The sequence below is a fragment of the Chiloscyllium punctatum genome, chromosome 36 (genome assembly GCF_047496795.1).
Source record: "Chiloscyllium punctatum isolate Juve2018m chromosome 36, sChiPun1.3, whole genome shotgun sequence".
Classification (NCBI taxonomy): domain Eukaryota; kingdom Metazoa; phylum Chordata; class Chondrichthyes; order Orectolobiformes; family Hemiscylliidae; genus Chiloscyllium; species Chiloscyllium punctatum.
This window is the reverse complement of record NC_092774.1, coordinates 11,829,412-11,847,800: the sequence shown is the minus strand read 5'-3', so window position 1 is coordinate 11,847,800 and position 18,389 is coordinate 11,829,412. Positions and strand designations below refer to the sequence as shown.

The 18,389-nt window shown below is 48.7% G+C and overlaps 1 protein-coding gene across 1 annotated transcript in view; it reads right to left on the bottom strand.

The window, feature by feature from the left end:
• The window catches only part of LOC140460002 (uncharacterized), a 69,547-nt gene extending 53,554 nt beyond the window's left edge, over positions 1 to 15,993 (bottom strand). The window contains exons 1-4 of the mRNA XM_072554407.1: positions 15,846 to 15,993; positions 12,384 to 13,680; positions 4,178 to 4,789; positions 3,369 to 3,461 (exon numbers count right to left, since the gene is read on the bottom strand). Of these exons, the coding sequence (XP_072410508.1) occupies positions 3,369 to 3,461; positions 4,178 to 4,789; positions 12,384 to 13,274 (1,596 nt within the window). The 5' untranslated portion in view covers positions 13,275 to 13,680; positions 15,846 to 15,993. The remainder of the gene's footprint in view (positions 1 to 3,368; positions 3,462 to 4,177; positions 4,790 to 12,383; positions 13,681 to 15,845) is intronic.
• Between the last annotated feature and the right edge of the window lie 2,396 nt (positions 15,994 to 18,389).

The following is an 18,389-nucleotide window of genomic DNA, read 5'->3' as shown; positions in this document are numbered from 1 at the left end:
ATATACTGATGTCGATTTTTTTTTCTCTTTCATGCAAACACACACACACACACATATCCATGGGGGTGAATTTGTATTTGCAGGTTCAGGGGGAATTGGCTATGCCAAATTACCCATAGTGCCCAGGGATGTGCAGGTTAGTCAGGGTAAATGTAGAGCAACAGGTGTAGGGGAACGGGTGTGGGTGGGTTAACCTTCAGAGGGTCGGTATGGAGTCTTTGGGCCCAGTGGCCTGCTTCCACACTGTCAGGATTCTCTGAAGGGAAGGGGTTTTGCAAACTGTGACTCGCCTCTTGATATGTTGATGTCACAGCAGGGAAATGGCCCTGTCCGTTTGAGTGAATCTCCCTCCCTCTGGGCAACTCTTCATCCTGGGAGGGAGACAGAGATGGGAGGAGGGGAAATTGGTCACTTGCAGCAACTGGAGTGAATCCAGGGATGGAGCAGACTCCGCAAACTCAGGTATGTGTCTTAGTTACCCGGGTGAGGAGGGACTGAAGGATAGAGATTGGGAGGGGGGAGGGCTGGATATCTTTTCTGTTTTGATGTTTAAAATGCACCCTATTCCCACCAGTAACTGCAACAGGTACAAGTACAGCACATGCAATATTCCTCATTGCAGCTTCAAGCCGGTTTTGCATCCTCTGTTCTTCCTGCACCTTGGCTCCAGCACATTCAGCTTCTTTCCCTCATTCCCATCCCCCCGCCCTGATGTTCCAAGCTGACCCTCGAAGGTTCGGTTTGTCCCTCCATTCTTTCCCAGTTGTCCTTGGTGGGTTTTGAAAACTTTCCCCGTCCTCTGAGTATTGGAGTTGGAAGGTTACGTTGTGCACTCTCCAGGACATTTGTTTGGCTACTTTTGGAATATTGTGTGCAGTTCTGGTCTCTCTGCTCGAGGAAGGATGTTGTGAAACCTGAAAGGATTCAGAGAAGATTGACAAGGATGTTGTTAGGGTTTGAGCTGAACAGAGTGGAGCTCTTTTCTGTCGAGTGCCAAAGGCTGAGGGTGACCCTACAAACGTTTATAAAATCATGAGAGGCATAGAGAGGGTAAATAGGCAAGGTCTTTTCCCAGGATGGGTCATAGGCTCAGGGCGAGGGTGAGATTTAAAAGGAACCTAAGGGGCAACTCCGATATTCAGAGGGTGCTGCATGTAGGGATTGAGCTGCCAAAGGAAGTGGTGATGGATGGTACAAGTACAGCATTTTAAAGGTATCTGGATGGGGATATGAATAGGAAGGGTTTAGAGGACAGAGGCCAAGTGCTGACAAATGGGACTGGATTAATTTAGAATATCTGATTGGTACTGATCAGTTGGACAGAAGGGTCTGTTTCTGTGCTGGACATCTCGATGACTCTGGCTTTCCACTAACATTTGCCACGTCAGTAGGTCCACTTTCTCTCTAATGTCGGTGTTAATGTCTTGGTGTCTCCGTTTGCTCCCACCTTCCCGGGGTCATTAACCATTTTGTGTCTGGTCCTTCCTCGAGAAGCTGCATTGCAGGTTCACCCTGAATTGACACTTTTTTTTTGCTTCCCAAAATCAGACCTGCTCACACTCAGCAGTATCCCAGTGTTGTGAAAGATATTCACTTGCAGGTGGAATTATCCAAAATGCAGAGAGATGTCAGTCTTGATGTTTTTGCTTTTCCGCTCCTGTAAGATCCTGAATCAGCACCTTCAGGGGAATTAGTTAGAGTGGAGTGAGAACAGAGGGGAAGGGAGAGTGGGATGGTGCTTTCAACTTTGTGGAATAACAGAACACAAGAATATTCCATAGAAAGTAAAGTTGCTTGTTCAGAATTTCTACCCTGCACTGACAGTGATGCCTTTTGTAATCTCTCTTTACAGAGTATTTGAAGATCTGAAGACAGAAGTTTCAAAATCAAAGGATGAAGGGCTTATGCCTGAAACATTGACTCTCCTGCTCCTCGGATGCTGCCTGACCTGCTGTGCTTTTCCAGCGCCACACTTTTCGACTCTGACTCTCCAGTGTCTGCAGTCCTCACTTTGACGTCAATGTCTGACAGTCGCTCAATCCATCGGGACCGCAACGGTTTTCAACTAGGAGTCTGTGAGAAGGAGCAAAGCTTTTTGGTTCCTGTTTGAGGATGTTTTCAGCATCAGTGGGACTGGATGAGAGACCCCACTGTTGCAGTGCACTGAGTGTGGAGCCTGAAACAGTTATACGGCCTGGGAAGGGGAATTCAGGGTGGGGAGGGGCTCCTCACACGTTTGTGTGTGGCTGACCCTTCAGCCATAGAGAAACCCGAGGAAGCCCACCTCGTGGAGAAACTGTGGAAGAGTGGCAACTGTGGGAAAGGCTTCAGTTTCCCATCTGCCTCGGGCGGATTCCTCGGATTGGGATTTTTGAAAATGGTGCAGGGACTGCAATCGGCTTGGCCCCACCCCCATTACCCAGACACCCTGCCCCCGCCCACCCCCATTACCCAGACACCCTGACCCTGCCCCCCCCATTACCCAGACACCCTGACCCCGCCCACCCCCATTACCCAGACACCTTGGCCCCACCCCCATTACCCAGACACGTGGCCCCACCCCCTCGCTCCATTGTTGATGTCACTGCGCAGAACTGGTCTTGTGAAGTTCAGAGTGAGACCCCCTCCCTCTGGGCAACTCTTTATCCTGTTGGGGGGGAGTAAATGAACTTTTGTATCTCTTTTCCCCAGGTTTGGGGGTAAGGGAGGGGTCCAGAACTAGAGGGCATAGATTTAGGGTGGGGGGGTGAAAGATTTGTGAGGGACCTAAGGGGCAACCTTTTCACGGGGAGGGTGCTGCATTTACGGAATGAGCTGCCAGAGGAAGTGGTGAAGGCCGATATAATTACAGCATTTAAAAGGCATCTGTATGGGGATATGAATAGGAAGGGTTCAGAGGGACATTGGCCAAATGGGTCACTAGGTTAATATAGGATATCTGGATTAGTGGTGCTGGAAGAGCACAGCAGTTCAGGCAGCATCCAAGGAGCAGCGAAATCAACGTTTCAGGAAAAAGCCCTTCAGTTTAGAATAGCTGGTCGGTGTGGACTGAAGGGTTTGTCCATGCTGTACAACTCTATGACTATTTCTACATCGTCAGAACCAATTTCACAAGACCAGGAACAGGCCATTCACCCCTTCCAACCTGTGCTGAGCTGTGGTTAAACTGCATATAATTCAGTGCAAGTTTCAGAAAAGGTTTCAACAGCTCTTTTCAAAAAATTAACATGCTTTCAGACTTCAACTATGTTTCTCAATGTATCATTTTAGGTGTTCTTAATTGTAAAGATACGCGTATCTAGAGAACATGACCCACACCTCCTGGTGCTGCCAGGAATATTTACAAAGCTGATGAAACAATGCAGTACCTGCACGCACAAAAAATTTACAATTTCTAACGATACTAGCTCCTCATTCACTGCTCCATCTGATACACGACATTGGAAACTCAGTGCAGGAGGCTGCAAAAAAAAACGAGCAGCTTTAAAACAAAAACCTCTTGGAGCTCAAAACTTTCAATGAGAGCCTGAGTCTGGCAGGAAGTAATTTCAGGTAACCTTTATTGTGACCCAACTTTGTTACAGCTTCAGATTCCACCCCCGCACCCCCCTCACCAAAAAGACGTAGAAAAAGTTGCTTTTTTTAAAAAAAATAAGCAGCTCAAGGTCAAAGCGCACACACTGCCACCCCTCTCCTTTACTATTGGTCAGCACAGAGTTGTCCCTTTGTAATTGGGTCCTTGCTACAGCCGTAACCCAAAGGAAATACTTGGAGACAAGGTATGGGTTGAAATTGGTGAATGTGGAAGTAAGTTTCTCTCCACGCATTTGCCAGTTGGGGGGGCCGGGGGGCAGCAGTGCAGAGTCAACCAGACTGTTGTGGGTCTGGAGTCACGTGTACGCCAGACCGGGTAAAGGAGATAGCTGGAACGACTGAGTGAATCCTCTCCCACCGCGACAGTTTCCTTCCCTCAAAAAGGACGGGAGTGAATCAGATGGGGGTTTCTCCACCCCCAACCCCCAAAAATGGTTTCACCGTTAGATTCTGAACTCCAGATTTCTGACCAAATTCCAATTCCGCCATCTGCCGCGGTGGGATTCAAACCCGGGAGTCCCCGGAACCGGGTTGATAGTCCAATCGATAATGGCACTCGGCCGTCGCTCCTTCAATCCCCCTGCGATGGCAGGTGAACTCGCTGGTGCCTCCGCAGGTGGGAGGAGCAGGTGAATCCTTTCCAGCACTCGGGGCAGCTGAAGGGCCTTTCCTCTGTGTGGACCCGCCGGTGGGTCAGCAAGTTGGAGGCCTGGGTAAATCTCTTCCCACACTCAGGGCAGCTGAAGGGCCTCTGCCCCGTGTGGACCCGCTGGTGGGTCAGGAGGTGGGAGGCCCGGACAAAGGCCTTCCCGCACTCGGGGCAGCTGAAGGGCCTTTCCCCAGTGTGGAGCCGCTGGTGCCTGAGCAGGTTCGAGGAATTCCTGAAGGCTTTCCCACACTCGGGGCAGTTGAAGGGCCGCTCCCCTGTGTGGATACGCCAGTGGGTCAGCATGGTAGAGTCCTGGCTAAAGCCCTTACCGCATTCGGGGCAGGAGTACGGCCTCTCCCCCGTGTGGATGTGCCGATGAACCTCCAGGGCAGACGGAGCACGGAAGCCTTTCCCACAGTCGCCACACTTCCACCGTTTCTCCACAGGGCGGGATTCCTCGGGTTTCTCCATGGCCGAAGCTTTAGCTGCACACAAACATGTGTGGAGACCCTTCCCACCGTGCATTCCCCTTTCCAGACCGTATAGCTGTTACACGCTCCTCACTCAGTGCACTGCAATGGTAGGGTCTCTCATCCAGTCCCACTGATGCTGAAAATGTACCCAAACAGGAACCAAAACGCTTTGCTCCTTCTCACAGAATCACAGTCAAAAACCGTTGCGGTCCCGATGGACTAAGTGACTGTCAAACATTGACGTCAAAGTGAGGACTGCAGACGCTGGAGAGTCAGAGTCAGAAATTACAGCACTGGAAAAGCACAGCAGGTCAGGCAGCATCTGAGGAGCAGGAGAGTCGTCGTTTTGGGCATAAGCCCTTCATCTGTTGATTTTGAAACTTCCGTCTTCAGATCCTCAAAATGGAAAAAGAGATTACAAAATATCATCACTGTCAGTGCAGGGTAGAAATTCAGAACAAGGAATTCTACTTTCTGTGGAATATTCTTTTCTTTTGTTATTTCACAAAATTGAAAGCACCATCCCACTCTCCCTTCCCCTCTGTGTTCTCACTCCGCTCTAACTAATTCCCCTGAAGGTGCTGATTCAGGATCTTACAGGGGCAGAAAAGCAAAAACATCAAGACTGACATCTCTCTGAATTTTGGATACCTCCACCTGAAAGTTAATATCTTTCACAACATTGGGATCCTGCTGAGAATAAGCAGGTCTGATTTGGGAAGAGTGTCAATTCAGGGTGAACCTGCAATGCAGCTTCTTGAAGAAGAACTAGACACAAAATGGTTAACGTCTCCGGGAAAGTGGGGCAGCAAAGTGAGACATCAAGGTATTAACACCGACATTAGAGAGAAACTGAACGTAAAGATGTGGCAAATGTTTGTGGAAAGCCAGAGTCACAGATATACAGCACAGAAACAGACACTTGGATCAAACTCTTCGGTGCTGACCAGACATCCATAAGACCATAAGACATAGGAGTGGAAGTAAGGCCATTCGGCCCATCGAGTCCACTCCGCCATTCAATCATGGCTGATGCGCATTTCAGCTCCACTTGCCAGCATTCTCCCCGTAGCCCTTAATTCCTCTAGACAACAAGAACCTATCAATCTCGGCCTTGAAGACATTTAGCGTCCCGGCTTCCACTGCACTCCGTGGCAATGAATTCCACAGGCCCACCACTCTCTGGCTGAAGAAATGTCTCCGCATTTCCGTTCTGAAATGACCCCCTCTAATTCTAAGGCTGTGTCCACGGGTCCTAGTCTCCTCGCCTAACAGAAACAATTTTCTAGCATCCACCTTTTCAAAGCCATGTATTATTTTGTACGTCTCTATTAGATCTCCCCTTAATCTTCTAAACTCCAACGAATACAATCCCAGTATCCTCAGCCGTTCCTCATATGCTAGACCTGTCATTCCAGGGATCATCCGTGTGAATCTCCGCTGGACACGTTCCAGTGCCAGTATGTCCTTCCTGAGGTGTGGGGACCAAAACTGGACACAGTACTCCAAATGGGGCCTAACCAGAGCTTTATAAAGTCTTAGTAGTACATCTCTGCTTTTATATTCCAACCCTCTTGAGATAAGAGACAACATTGCATTCGCTTTCTTAATCACAGACTCAACCTGCATGTTTACCTTTAGAGAATCCTCGACTAGCACTCCCAGATCCCTTTGTGCTTTGGCTTTATTAAGTTTCTCACCATTTAGAAAGTAGTCCATTCCTATATTCTTTTTGCCAAAGTGCAAGACCTCGCACTTGCTCACGTTAAATTCCATCAGCCATTTCCTGGACCACTCTCCCAACCTGTCTAGATCCTTCTGTAGCCTCCCCACTTCCTCAGTACTACCTGCCTGTCTACCTAACTTTGTATCATCGGCAAACTTCGCTAGAATGCCCCCGGTTCCCTCATCCAAATCATTAATATATAATGCGAACAGCTGTGGCCCCAGCACCGAACCCTGCGGGACACCGCTCGTCACCGGCTGCCATTCTGAAAAAGAACCTTTTATCCCAACTCTCTGCCTTCTGTTAGATAGCCAATCCTCAATCCATCCCAGCAGCTCACCTCGAACACCATGGGCCCTCACCTTGCTCAGCAGTCTCCCGTGTGGCACCTTATCAAAGGCCTTTTGAAAGTCCAGATAGACCACATCCACTGGGTTCCCCTGGTCTAACCTACTTGTTACCTCTTCAAAAAATTCCAACAGGTTTGTCAGGCATGACCTCCCTTTACTAAATCCATGTTGACTTGTTCTAATCAGACTCTGCTCTTCCAAGAATTTAGAAACCTCATCCTTAATGATGGATTCTAGAATTTTACCAACAACCGAGGTTAAGCTGATTGGCCTATAATTTTCCATCTTTTGCCTTGATCCTTTCTTGAACAAGGGGGTTACTACAGCCATCTTCCAATCGTCCGGGACCTTTCCTGACTCCAGTGACTCTTGAAAGATCTCAACCAATGCCTCTGCTATTTCCTCAGCAACCTCTCTCAGAACTCTAGGGTGTATCCCATCGGGGCCAGGAGATTTATCAATTTTAAGACTTTTTAACTTTTCTAGCACTATCTCTTTCGTAATGGCAACCATACTCAACTCAGCCCCGTGACACCCTTTAATTTTTGGGATATTACTCCTGTCTTCCACTGTGAAAACTGACGCAAAGTACTTGTTAAGTTCTCCTGCTATTTCCTTATCTCCCATCTCCCATCCGAAATTAATCTAGTCCCATTTGCCAGCCCTTGGCCCATATCCCTCTGAGCCCTTCCTATTCATATCCCCAACCATATGACTTTTAAAATACTGCAATTGTAACCAGCCTGTGCCACTTCCTCTGGCAGCTCATTCCATACATGCACCACCCTCTGCATGAAAACAATACCCCTTTAGGTCGCTTAAATCACCACCGCCCCCACCCCCGGTCCTTACCCTTAACTCCCACATCCCAAGGAAAAGACCTTGTCTAATTACCCTCTCCCCCCCCACCTCTTCATTTTATAAAAGTCTTTCAGGTCACCCCCCCCATCTATCCGTCTCTTCTCACCTTGACTTGAGTTTGCAGAGTCTGTTCCCTCCCTGGATTCAATCCAGTTGCTCCAAGTGAACAGATTGCCCCCTCCCTCCCTGGATGAAGAGATCCCCATAGGGAAGGGAGTTACACTCTGAAACTGACATGGCCACTTCCGCGTTGTGACGTCACCAATGGAGCGCGGGGCCCCCACATTGCGCCTGCTCCGGAGGGCGGCCGTCTGGTCCGCAGTGCGCCTGCGCAGTCTCCAAACCCATCTTCCCTTTGGAGAAGCTTCATAGTGTGGAAGCAGGCCACTCGGCCCAGGGAGTCCACACTGACCCTCCGAAGGGTAACCCACCCACACCCATTCCCCAACCCCTATTGCTCTGCATTTAACCCTTACTAATGCACCTAACCTGCACATCCTATGGCTAGTCCACCCTAACCTAGACAGACGCCAGCCAGACATCCTAAATTAATCCTAAATTCCACTTGCCAGCATTTGGCCCATATCCCTCTAAACCCTTGCTATTCATATACCCAGATGCCTTTTATATTGTGTCATTATGGCAGGCTCCACCATTTCCTCTGGCAGCACGTTCCATACATCCGCCACCCTCTGCGTGAAAAAGTTTCTGCACACTTCCCTTTCCCCATTCACCTTAAACCTATGTTCTTCTAGTTCTAGACTCCCCTACCCTGGGGAAAAGACCTTGCCCTGATCCATGCCCCTTCTGTACTTTTATAAGGTCACCCCTCAGCCTCTGATGCTCCCTGGCCTATCAGCCTCTCCCTGTACCTCAAAACATTCCAACTCTGCCAACAAGCCTTATACAAGTTTTCCCACCCCTTTCAAAGTTTCACAACATCTTTCCTATTGCAGGGAGACCAGAACTGAATGCAGGATTCCAAAAGTGGCCTAACCACATGTCCTGCACAGCCGCAACAGGACTTCCCAAATCCTGTACTCAATGCTCTGACCAATAAAGGAAAGCATACCAAGGTCTCTTTGTTCTGCAGCACTCCCCTTAACTGTGTCAGTCCTGCCTGGATTGCTTGACCAAAATGCAAACCTCATATTTCTCTGAATTAAACTCCACCTGCCACTCTTAGGCCGATCAGCCCATCCGATCAATTCTGATTTATATCTCTTTCCTCCCTTATTCCAGAGAAGCTGAAAATCTCCACCCCACACACTCTCCCTCCATTCTCAGTTTGCTGACCCTAATCCCTGCTGTACCTCATCCTGAAAGGTCTGGTTCATGCTGATTAATAGGCCCACACTCACAGCAGGGGGGGGGGGGGGGGGGGAATCTTATTGAAACATACATAATACTGAACGACCTGGACATTGGGAAGATATTTCAATTGGTAAGACAGACTAGGAAAAGAGGACCTTTTAGAATGGAGAAAAGGAAAAACTTCAGCCAGAGAGCGGTGAATCTATGTAATTCCTTGACACAGGAGGCTGTGGAGGCCAGGTCACTGAGGAGATTTAAAACGGAGATAGATAGGTTCTTGAGTATCAAGGGGATCGAGAGGTATTGGGAGAAAGCAGGTGAATGGGGTTGACAAACTGATCAGCCACAACTGAAATGGTAGGGGCAGACCTGATGTGGTGAATGGCCAAAATGTCTGCTCCTGTCTTATGGTCTCTTACTGTCCTGGACATAGTGAGAGAGTTGGGAGCAGGAGTAGGTCAGTTGGTCTTTCGAGCCTGCACCAGCTTTGAACAGATCATAACTGGATATTAATCTACCTACATCTCGGTGGATAGGCTGGGATGTTTTCAATGGAACACAGGAGGTTGAGATGCGACATTATAGAGAATTATAAAATCATGAGGGGCATAGATGAGGTGAATGGCAGGTGTCGTTTCAAGATTAGGAGCAAATTTTTAAGGTGAGAGGAGAAAGATTTTAAAAAAGATATGAGGAGCACCTTTTTCCTTTGAGAGAGTGGTTTGTGTGGAATGAATGTCCAGAGGAAATGGTGGATGCAGGTACAGTAACAACATTTAAAAGATGTTTGGATAAGGACATGAATAGGAAAGGTTTGGAGAGATATGGGCCAAACACAGGCAGGTGGAATGAGTTTAGTTTGTGAACATAGTCAGCACGGACTAGTTGGGCTGAAGGGTCTGTTCTGTGCTGTCCGACTCTGTAACTGTTCTATACTGGTCTTGAAACCATTTTCTTGCCCTCCCTCAGAAACATCCACCTCTTTGTTGTTCAAAAATCAGATGAGTTCAGCCTTGAATATATTCAATGACCCCCCGAACTGCAGGAAGGCATCCCCACTTCTGAACTCAATTCCTCTGAGTCTGCTCCTCCCTGGATTCACTGCCTTTACACATTCAGTTGCTGCGAGTCAAGAATTGAATCCCACAATGAAATAAAGAAATGGAAAAGAGGGTGAGAAAAGAGAGTCCCGTACTCACAATGTTAAACAGAGGAAGGAAGTTGCAGTCTGGAGTGAAGCTCAATCTTCATTCAGAGACATAGGTGCAGCAGCAGCATCAGAAGCTCAAAGGACAACTTCCGCATTCAGACAATAGTGGACGTTCTCATTGGCAGGAGGACTACCCTACTTCCGGTCCTCCAAGGCTTCCGCCGTTCTTGCTGACACCGAGGAGCATGCGCTGTACACTCTGTGGCAATGCTGCGATTACTGACAAATTTAAGTGTCCAAATGCCAATAGGAGAAAAAGAGACGGTAGAGCCAATATTTATTTTTCCCCGTGACTCGACCTAACCAAACATGCTCCTCACTATTTTTGCTAGTCACTTTGCCTACACCCCTGATGATTTTACAAATCTCAATAAGGTCACCCCTCAACCTCCTCCACTCCAGCGAATGAAGTCTCAGCCTCTCCTTATAACTCAAACCCTTCAGACCTGGCAACATCCTGGTAAATCTTTACCGAATCTTCTCTAATTGTAATCTTCCTATAACAGGGCGACCAGAACTGTACTCAGTGTTCTAAAAGTGGCCTCACCAACATCCTGTACAATTTCAAAATGATGTCCCAACTCCAACATTCAACGGTGTGAACAATGAAGGTAAGTGGGCTAAACAACTCTTAACCACTTTGTCTACCGGTGATGCAACTTTCAAAGAACTATGTACCTGAACCACACCCCCATGTCTCTGTTCTACAACATAACTCAGGGCCCTGCCACTAACTGCGACAAGTCCTCCCCCTTTTTTTTAAGCAAAATGCAATTCCTCACTTTCATCTAAACTTCTCTTGTGCACACGCTCTCTCTCGGACACAGACACACACCACCCAACACTCTCACAGGCTTATACTCCATCACACTCATACATGACCAAGCATGCACACAGGCAAACATATACTCTGAGGCAAACTCTCACACACAGTCACGTGCACAGACACACACAGGTCTATGGGGTAAATTTGCATTCGCAGATACATTCAATTTTGATCAAAAAAGCACACAGTCTGTAGGCAGCCAATCCATGTAATATTTTATAAATTCCTACTTTGGAAATGGAACCAGTCTGATTCAAGATTGGGATACAGACAGAGTCAAACCTCACAGCCTTCATATACTGAGCTGAGATGTCACTGATTTCCATAAAACCTTAAGTCATCTCAAGAATGTGACTCAAAAGTACTTCTAAGCTTTACATATTAATGAACCAAAACCCGCAACCCATTCTAGAAGATGAAAGACTAAACCAGAATCTTGATTTGTTCAATATATCCTATCAGTAGTATAACACTGTGATCGGTTGCTATATGTTCCTGCTCCATCGCTACCCGATGAAGGAGCAGCAGTCTGAAAGCTAGTGCTTCCAAAGAAATCTGTTAGATGATAACCTGGTGCTGTGAGATTTTTTCACTTTATCCACTCCAGTCCAACACTGGCACTTCCACATCGTTTCCAGTGAACACAGCCCACAGCTCCTGGTGCTGCCAGGAAACCTTACAATGCTGATGACATGGCGCACACTCTGCACTCCTGAAAAAATTCTCACGATACTGGCTGCTCATTCACTGCTCCACCTGATACACGACATTGGAAACTTAGTGCAGGAGGCTGAAAGAAATGAGCAGCTTTAAAACAAAAACCTCTTGGAGCTCAAAGCCTTCAATGAGAGTCTGAGCTGGGGGGGGGGGTAAGCTCAGGTAACCTTTATTGTGACCCAACTTTGTTACAGCTTCAGATTCTCCCCAGCAAACAGACAGAGAAAACATAGCAGATTTTTAAAAAAACACCTCAAGATCAAAGTGCACACAGACATCCCCCCCCCCCCCTTTAATATTGGTCAGCACGGAGTTGTCTCTTTGTAATTGGATCCTCGGTCCAACCATAACCCAGAGGAAGTGTTGCCTCACTCAGCAATTTCAACCCATACCCTGTATCCAAGTAAGTTCCTCCTCACCCATTTGCTGTGGGTCTGGAGTCACGTACAGGACAGATCGGGTAAAGGATGCAGCTGGGACGACTGAGTGAATCAAATGGGGGTTTCTCCACCCCCACACCCCCCATAAAATGGTTTCACCGTTAGATTCTGAACTCCAGATTTCTGACCAAATTCCAATTCCACCATCTGTCACGATGGGAAGTGAAGCCGGGATCCCTGGAACTGGGTTGATAGTCCAATCGATAATGGCACTCGGCCGTCACTCCTTCAATTCCCCCTGTGATGGTACGTGAACGCGCTGGTGGCTCCGGAGATGGGAGGAGCGGGTGAAGCCCTTCCCACACTCGGGGCAGCTGAAGGGCCTCTCCCCCGTGTGGATCCGCCGGTGGGTCAGCAGGTTGGAGGCTCGGGCAAAGCTTTTCCCACACTCGGGGCAGCTGAAGGGCCTCTCCCCCGTGTGGACTCGCCGGTGCTTCACCAGGGCAGAGGAATCGCTGAAGGCCTTCCCGCACTCGGGGCAGCTGAAGGGCTTCTGCCCCGTGTGGACCCTTTGGTGCTTCTGCAGGTCGGAGGAATCGCTGAAGCCCTTCCCGCACTCGGGGCAACTGAAGGGCCTCTCCCCGGTGTGGACGCGCTGATGCTTCAGCAGGTCCGAGGAATAGCTGAAGGCCTTGCCACATTCAGGGCAGGTGAAGGGCTTCTCCCCCGTGTGGACCCGCTGGTGCGTACGCAAGTTGCCCACCTGACTGAATCCCTTCCCGCACTCGGGGCAGGAGAAGGGCCTCTCCCCAGTGTGGATCCGCTGGTGGGTCACCAGGATAGATGCCTGTGTAAAGGTCTTGCCGCACTCAGTGCAGCTGAAGGGTCTCTCCCCCGTGTGGACCCGCCGGTGCTTCAGCAGGATGGAGGAATTGCTAAAGATCTTCCCGCACTCGGTGCAGGGGAACGGCCTCTCCCCCGTGTGGACCTGCTGGTGGGCCTGTAGGGCGGAGGAGTTGCTGAAGGCCTTCCCACACTCAGGGCAGGAGAACGGCCTCTCTCCGGTGTGACTGCGCCGATGAATCTCCAGGGCAGACGGAGCACGGAAGCCTTTCCCACAGTCACCACACTTCCACGGTTTCTCCACGGGGCAGGATTCCTCGGGTTTCTCCATGGCCGAAGCTTCAGCCGCGCACAAACACGTGTAGACGCTCTCCACGTCGTGAATTCCTCTTCCCAGGCCGTATAGCTGCTACACGCCCCACACTCAATGTGCTTCGACAGTAGGGTCTCTCATCCAGTCCCACTGATGCTGAAAACCTACCCAAACAGGAACCAAAATGCTTTCCTTCTTCTCACAGACTCAGTTGAAAACTGTTGCGGTTCCGATGGACTGAGTGACTGTCAGACATTGAAGTCAAAGTGAGGACTGCAGACGCTGGAGAGTCAGAGTCGAAATGTGTGGCGCTGGAAAAGCACAGCAGGTCAGGCAGCATCCGAGGAGCAGGAGAGTCAACGTTTCGGGCATAAGCCCTTCATCTGTTGATCTTGAAATTTCCGTCTTCAGATCCTCAAATACTCTGTAAAAAGAGATTACAAAGGTCATCACTGTCAGGGCAGAGTAGAAATTCTACTTTCTACGGAATCCTTTCTTTTTATTCCCCAAAACTGAAAGCACCATCTCACTCCCCTCTAACTAATGGTGTTGGGGAAATTGATGGGATTAAAAGTTTACAAATCCCCAGCACCTGGTGATCCAAACCCCAGGCTATGGCCCAAGTCATCCAAATGTCAAATCTTGAGCTGACCTTAGCAGGACTTATACACGTAATGGTAAGGTCCCAGGGAGTGTTGCTGAACAAAGTGACCTTGGAGTTCAGGTGCTTAGCTCCTTGAAAGTGGAGTTGCAGGTAGATAGGATAGTGAGGGTGTTTGGTATGCTTTCCTTTATTAGTCGGAATATTAATTAATGGTGTAGGACGTCATGTTGTGGCCGTACAGGACACTGGTTAGGCCACTGTTGGAATATCGCATGCAATTCTGGTCTCCTTCCTATCGGAAGGATGTTGTGAAACTTGAAAGGGTTCAGAAAAGGTTTACAAAAATGTTGCCAGGGTTGGAGGATTTGAGCTATAGGGAGAAGTTGAATAGGCTGGGGCTGTTTTCTCTGAAGCGTTGGAGGATGACCTTATAGAGGTTTATAAAATCATAAGGGGCATGGATAGGATAAATAGACAAAGTCTTTTCCCTGGGGTGGGGGACGTCCAGAACTAAAGGGCATAGGCTTAGGGTGAGAGGGGAAAGATATAAAAGAGACCCAAGGGACACCCTTTTCACTCAGAGTATGGTGCGTGTGTGGAATGAGCTGCCAGAGGAAGTGGTAGAGGCTAGTACAATTGCAACATGTAAAAGGCATCTGGATGGGTGTATGAATAGGAAGGGTTCAGAGGGATATGGGCTAGTTGCTGGCAAGTGGATTTAAATTAGGTTGGGATATCTGGTCAGCATGGATGAGTTGGACTGAAGGGTCTGTTTCCATGCTATGATGTTTGTCTTGAGTTTCCCATCTGAAACTTGCGTCATCCTGAAAAGAAATGTACAAAAGACATCACTGTGAGCAAAAGATTAGGGCGTCACGGTGGCACAGTGGTTAGCACTGCTGCCTCACAGCGCCAGAGACCCGGGTTCAATTCCCCAACTGAATGTGTGGAGTTTGCACGTTCTCCCCGTGTCTGCGTGGGTTTCCTCCGGGTGCTCCGGTTTCCTCCCACACTCCAAAGATGTGCAGGTCAGGTGAATTGGTCATGCTAAATTGCCCGTAGTGTTAGGTAAGGGGTAGATGTAGGGGTATGGGTATGGGTGGGTTACGCTTCGGCGGGGCGGTGTGGACTTGTTGGGCCGAAGGGCCTGTTTCCACACTGTAAGTAATCTAATCTAATATAAAAAAGAGATTAAAAAAACAACTGAGGGGACAGTTCGACTTCCTACAGAACACTTTTCCTATCTGCTCACTGAATGTATTCAATTTGAATCCTACACATGATCCCTCCCCCTGTATTGAAGTTCAAATCCATCCTCATGTCTTTCCTCCACTCCTGGTGTTCGCCCTTTTCTCTTGTCTACAAACTGTAACTAACATCAACATGTCAATGCTCTCCTGGTCACTGCCACCTTGGAAGGACCCACATTCTGTTCCAGTGCCACAGATTATCACATTAATTCACCTCAAATTCACAGCCCATCTAAGTGTTTTTTTTTCTCCCCTGGACCTCTCTCTCCCACTTCCTTTTCCTGTTTTAAGGGCACACACAGACCAAGCTCAGGGCCAGGTCTCCCAGAGTGAAATCAGGAAATTCTAGTTGACACAAAGGCTGCCCCCGAGGTTGGAATCCTCTCCCGGAAATGACAGCAGACGATGCCTTCACCAAGATGGCCGCCCGCGACGCCGGCCCAAAGAAAACCTCCGCCTGACCTTCACAAAGATGGCCGCCGGGCGCTCCAGGCCCGAAGGCAACTTCCGCCTGACCTTCACAAAGATGGCCGCCGGGCGCACCAGGCCCGAAGGTAACTTCCGCCATCCCTGCACAAAGGTGGCCGCCAGTTGCCCAGGCAACCCGAGGGGTCCTTCGCTGGTGAAGTAAACACTGGGCCTGTGGGGCTTTTATTGGAGGCCTCAGGCCTCCCCCGAGGAGTTTATAAACCTCCCCCTCCCCAGCCTCCCTCCCCCCGCGGTTCCCAATCCTACCCTGTCTCACTTGGCGACCTCCCCCCGGGATGTTTCTGAGACCTGTCCGTGTTCTGAAGAAGGATTCCCCCGCGGACCCGCTCAGCCTTTCCCAGCGGTTTCTGTCCTTGTTCCTTCGGCCGCCCATCCCGCTGCGGGAGCTACACTGCGCGTGCGCGAGTTCGGAGAGGGGGCGGGGTCCTGGTGAGTGACGTCATCTTCAGCTCAGGGGGCGTGGTTGGAGGAGTCCTCCAAGGATTCGGAAACAATAGGGGGCGGGGCGATGGTTTTGCCCCGCCCCCAGCCACCTCAAAGTTGAGTTTCTTTTGGGTTCGGATGTAGTTTTTTTTATTCAATTTTCAGCCTGTTCAGAAGTGAGCAGAATGGGTTCTTTCTTGATTATAATGTTTTATTAAAATATCTCTTGATTAAAATTTTAAAAGTATAAGTGATAAGTGCTAACTTAGCCTGGAGCACTTCTTTTTAAGAGCAAAAAGACAGTGTTATTTTCTGGGTCTGTAGATTTTGGTTGAGCAAAGATGACCTTTAATATAGAGATACGCCCTTCCTGTCGGAAATGGGAGATTAGGGAGAGTTTCCACCTTACTGAGGATTACCTGCAGCAAGTGTCCTTGGTCACGAATCCTATCAGATCGACTGGAACTGTTGGAGCGACAATGAGGAATTTACAAGAGCTAGGGGGTGTGATAGATAGTTATAGGAAGGGAGAAAAGCTGCAGATACAATCAGATAGATGGAGTAACACCAGGAAAGGTAGGAGAGGTAAACAGGTAGTGCAGGAATCTTCTGTGGCTATCCCCAATTCAAACAAGTATGCTGTTTTGGAAAATGTATGGGGTGATGGACTCCCAGGGGAACGTAGCATGAACAGCCAAGTTTCTGGTATTGAGAGAGGCTCTAATGTGATGAGGGGTATGCTGGTGTCCAAGTGTTCGATTGAGACAGGGGACCCTCTAGTCAGATGCACAGACAGACATTTCTGCAGCCAGCAGCGAATAATCAGAATGGTGTGTTGCCTCCCTCGTGCCAGGATCAAGGGTGTTTCAGAGAGGGTGCAGAATGTTCCAAAAGGGGAGAGGGACAAGCAGGTGGTCATTGTACACACTGGAACCAATGACATCGGAAGGGAAAAAGATGAGATTCTGGTGTCAAAGAAAATTAGGCAGGAATTGAAATAAGAAGGTCCTCAAGGATCATAATATCTGGGTTACTGTCGGTGCTATAAGCTAGTGAAGGTAGGAATAGGAGGATAGAGAAGATGAATGTATGACTGAGGAGCTTGTGCAGGGGAGAAGGGCTCACATTTTTGGATTGTTGGAATCTCTTCTGGGGTAGAAGTGACCTGTACAAGGAGGACGGATTGCACCTGAATTGGAAGGGGACTAATATACTGACAGGGAGATTTGCGAGAGCTGCTCAGGAGGTTTTAAACTAGTAAGGTGGGAATAGTGAGGAAAGAGATCAATCTGAGATGGGTACAATTGGGAAAAGGAGTGAGTCAAGCAGTCAGGGTAGGCAGGGACAAAGCAGAGAGCAAGTTAGGATTGGTAAATTAAACTGAATTTACTTCAATGCAAGAGGCCGAACATGAAATGCAGATGAAGTCAGGGCATGGGATATGACAGCAATCACAGAAACATGGCTCAGGGATGGACAGGACTGGCAGCTTAATGTTCCACAATACAAATGCTACAGGAAGGGTAGAAAAGGGGGCAAGCGAGGTGGGGAGTGGTGTTTTGATAAGGGTTGGTATTACAGCTGTATTTAAGCAGGATATTCTTGGGAATACATCCAGGAAAGTTATTTGGGTGGAACTGAAATAAGAGAGGGATAATCACCTTATTGGGATGGTATTATATACCCCCCTAAGAGTCAGCAGGAAATTGAGAAACAGATTTGTAAGGAGATTTCAGTTATCAGTAAGAATAATACGGTGGTTATGGTGGGGGACTTTACATCTTTGCCCCCTCACACTAAACTAATATCCTCTAGTTCTCGACTCCCCTGGCCCAGGAAAAGACTTTGTCTAATTTACCCTGTCCATGATTTTATAAACTTCTGCACAGTTACCCCTTAGCCTCTGATGCTTCAGAGAAAATAGCTCCATCCTCTTCAGCCTCTCCCTATAGCTCAAACCCTCCAACTCTGGCAATATCCTTGTTCATCTTTTCAGAACCCTTTCAAGTTTCACAACATCCTTCCAAAAGGAAGGAGACCAGAACTGCACGCAATATTCTACAAGTGACCTAACCGAGGTGTGATACAGCTGAAACATGACCTCCCAACTCCTGTACTCAACGCTCTGGCCAATAAAGGAAAGCAAACCTTCTTCACTATCCTATCTACCTGCAACTCCACTTTTAAAGGAGCTATGAACCTGCACTCCAAGGTCTCTTTGTTCAGCAACAGTGGGCGGCACGGTGGCACAGTGGTTAGCACTGCTGCCTCACAGCGCCAGAGACCCGGGTTCATTTCCCGCCTCAGGCGACTGACTGTGTGGAGTTTGCAAATTCTCCCCGTGTCTGCGTGGGTTTCCTCCGGGCG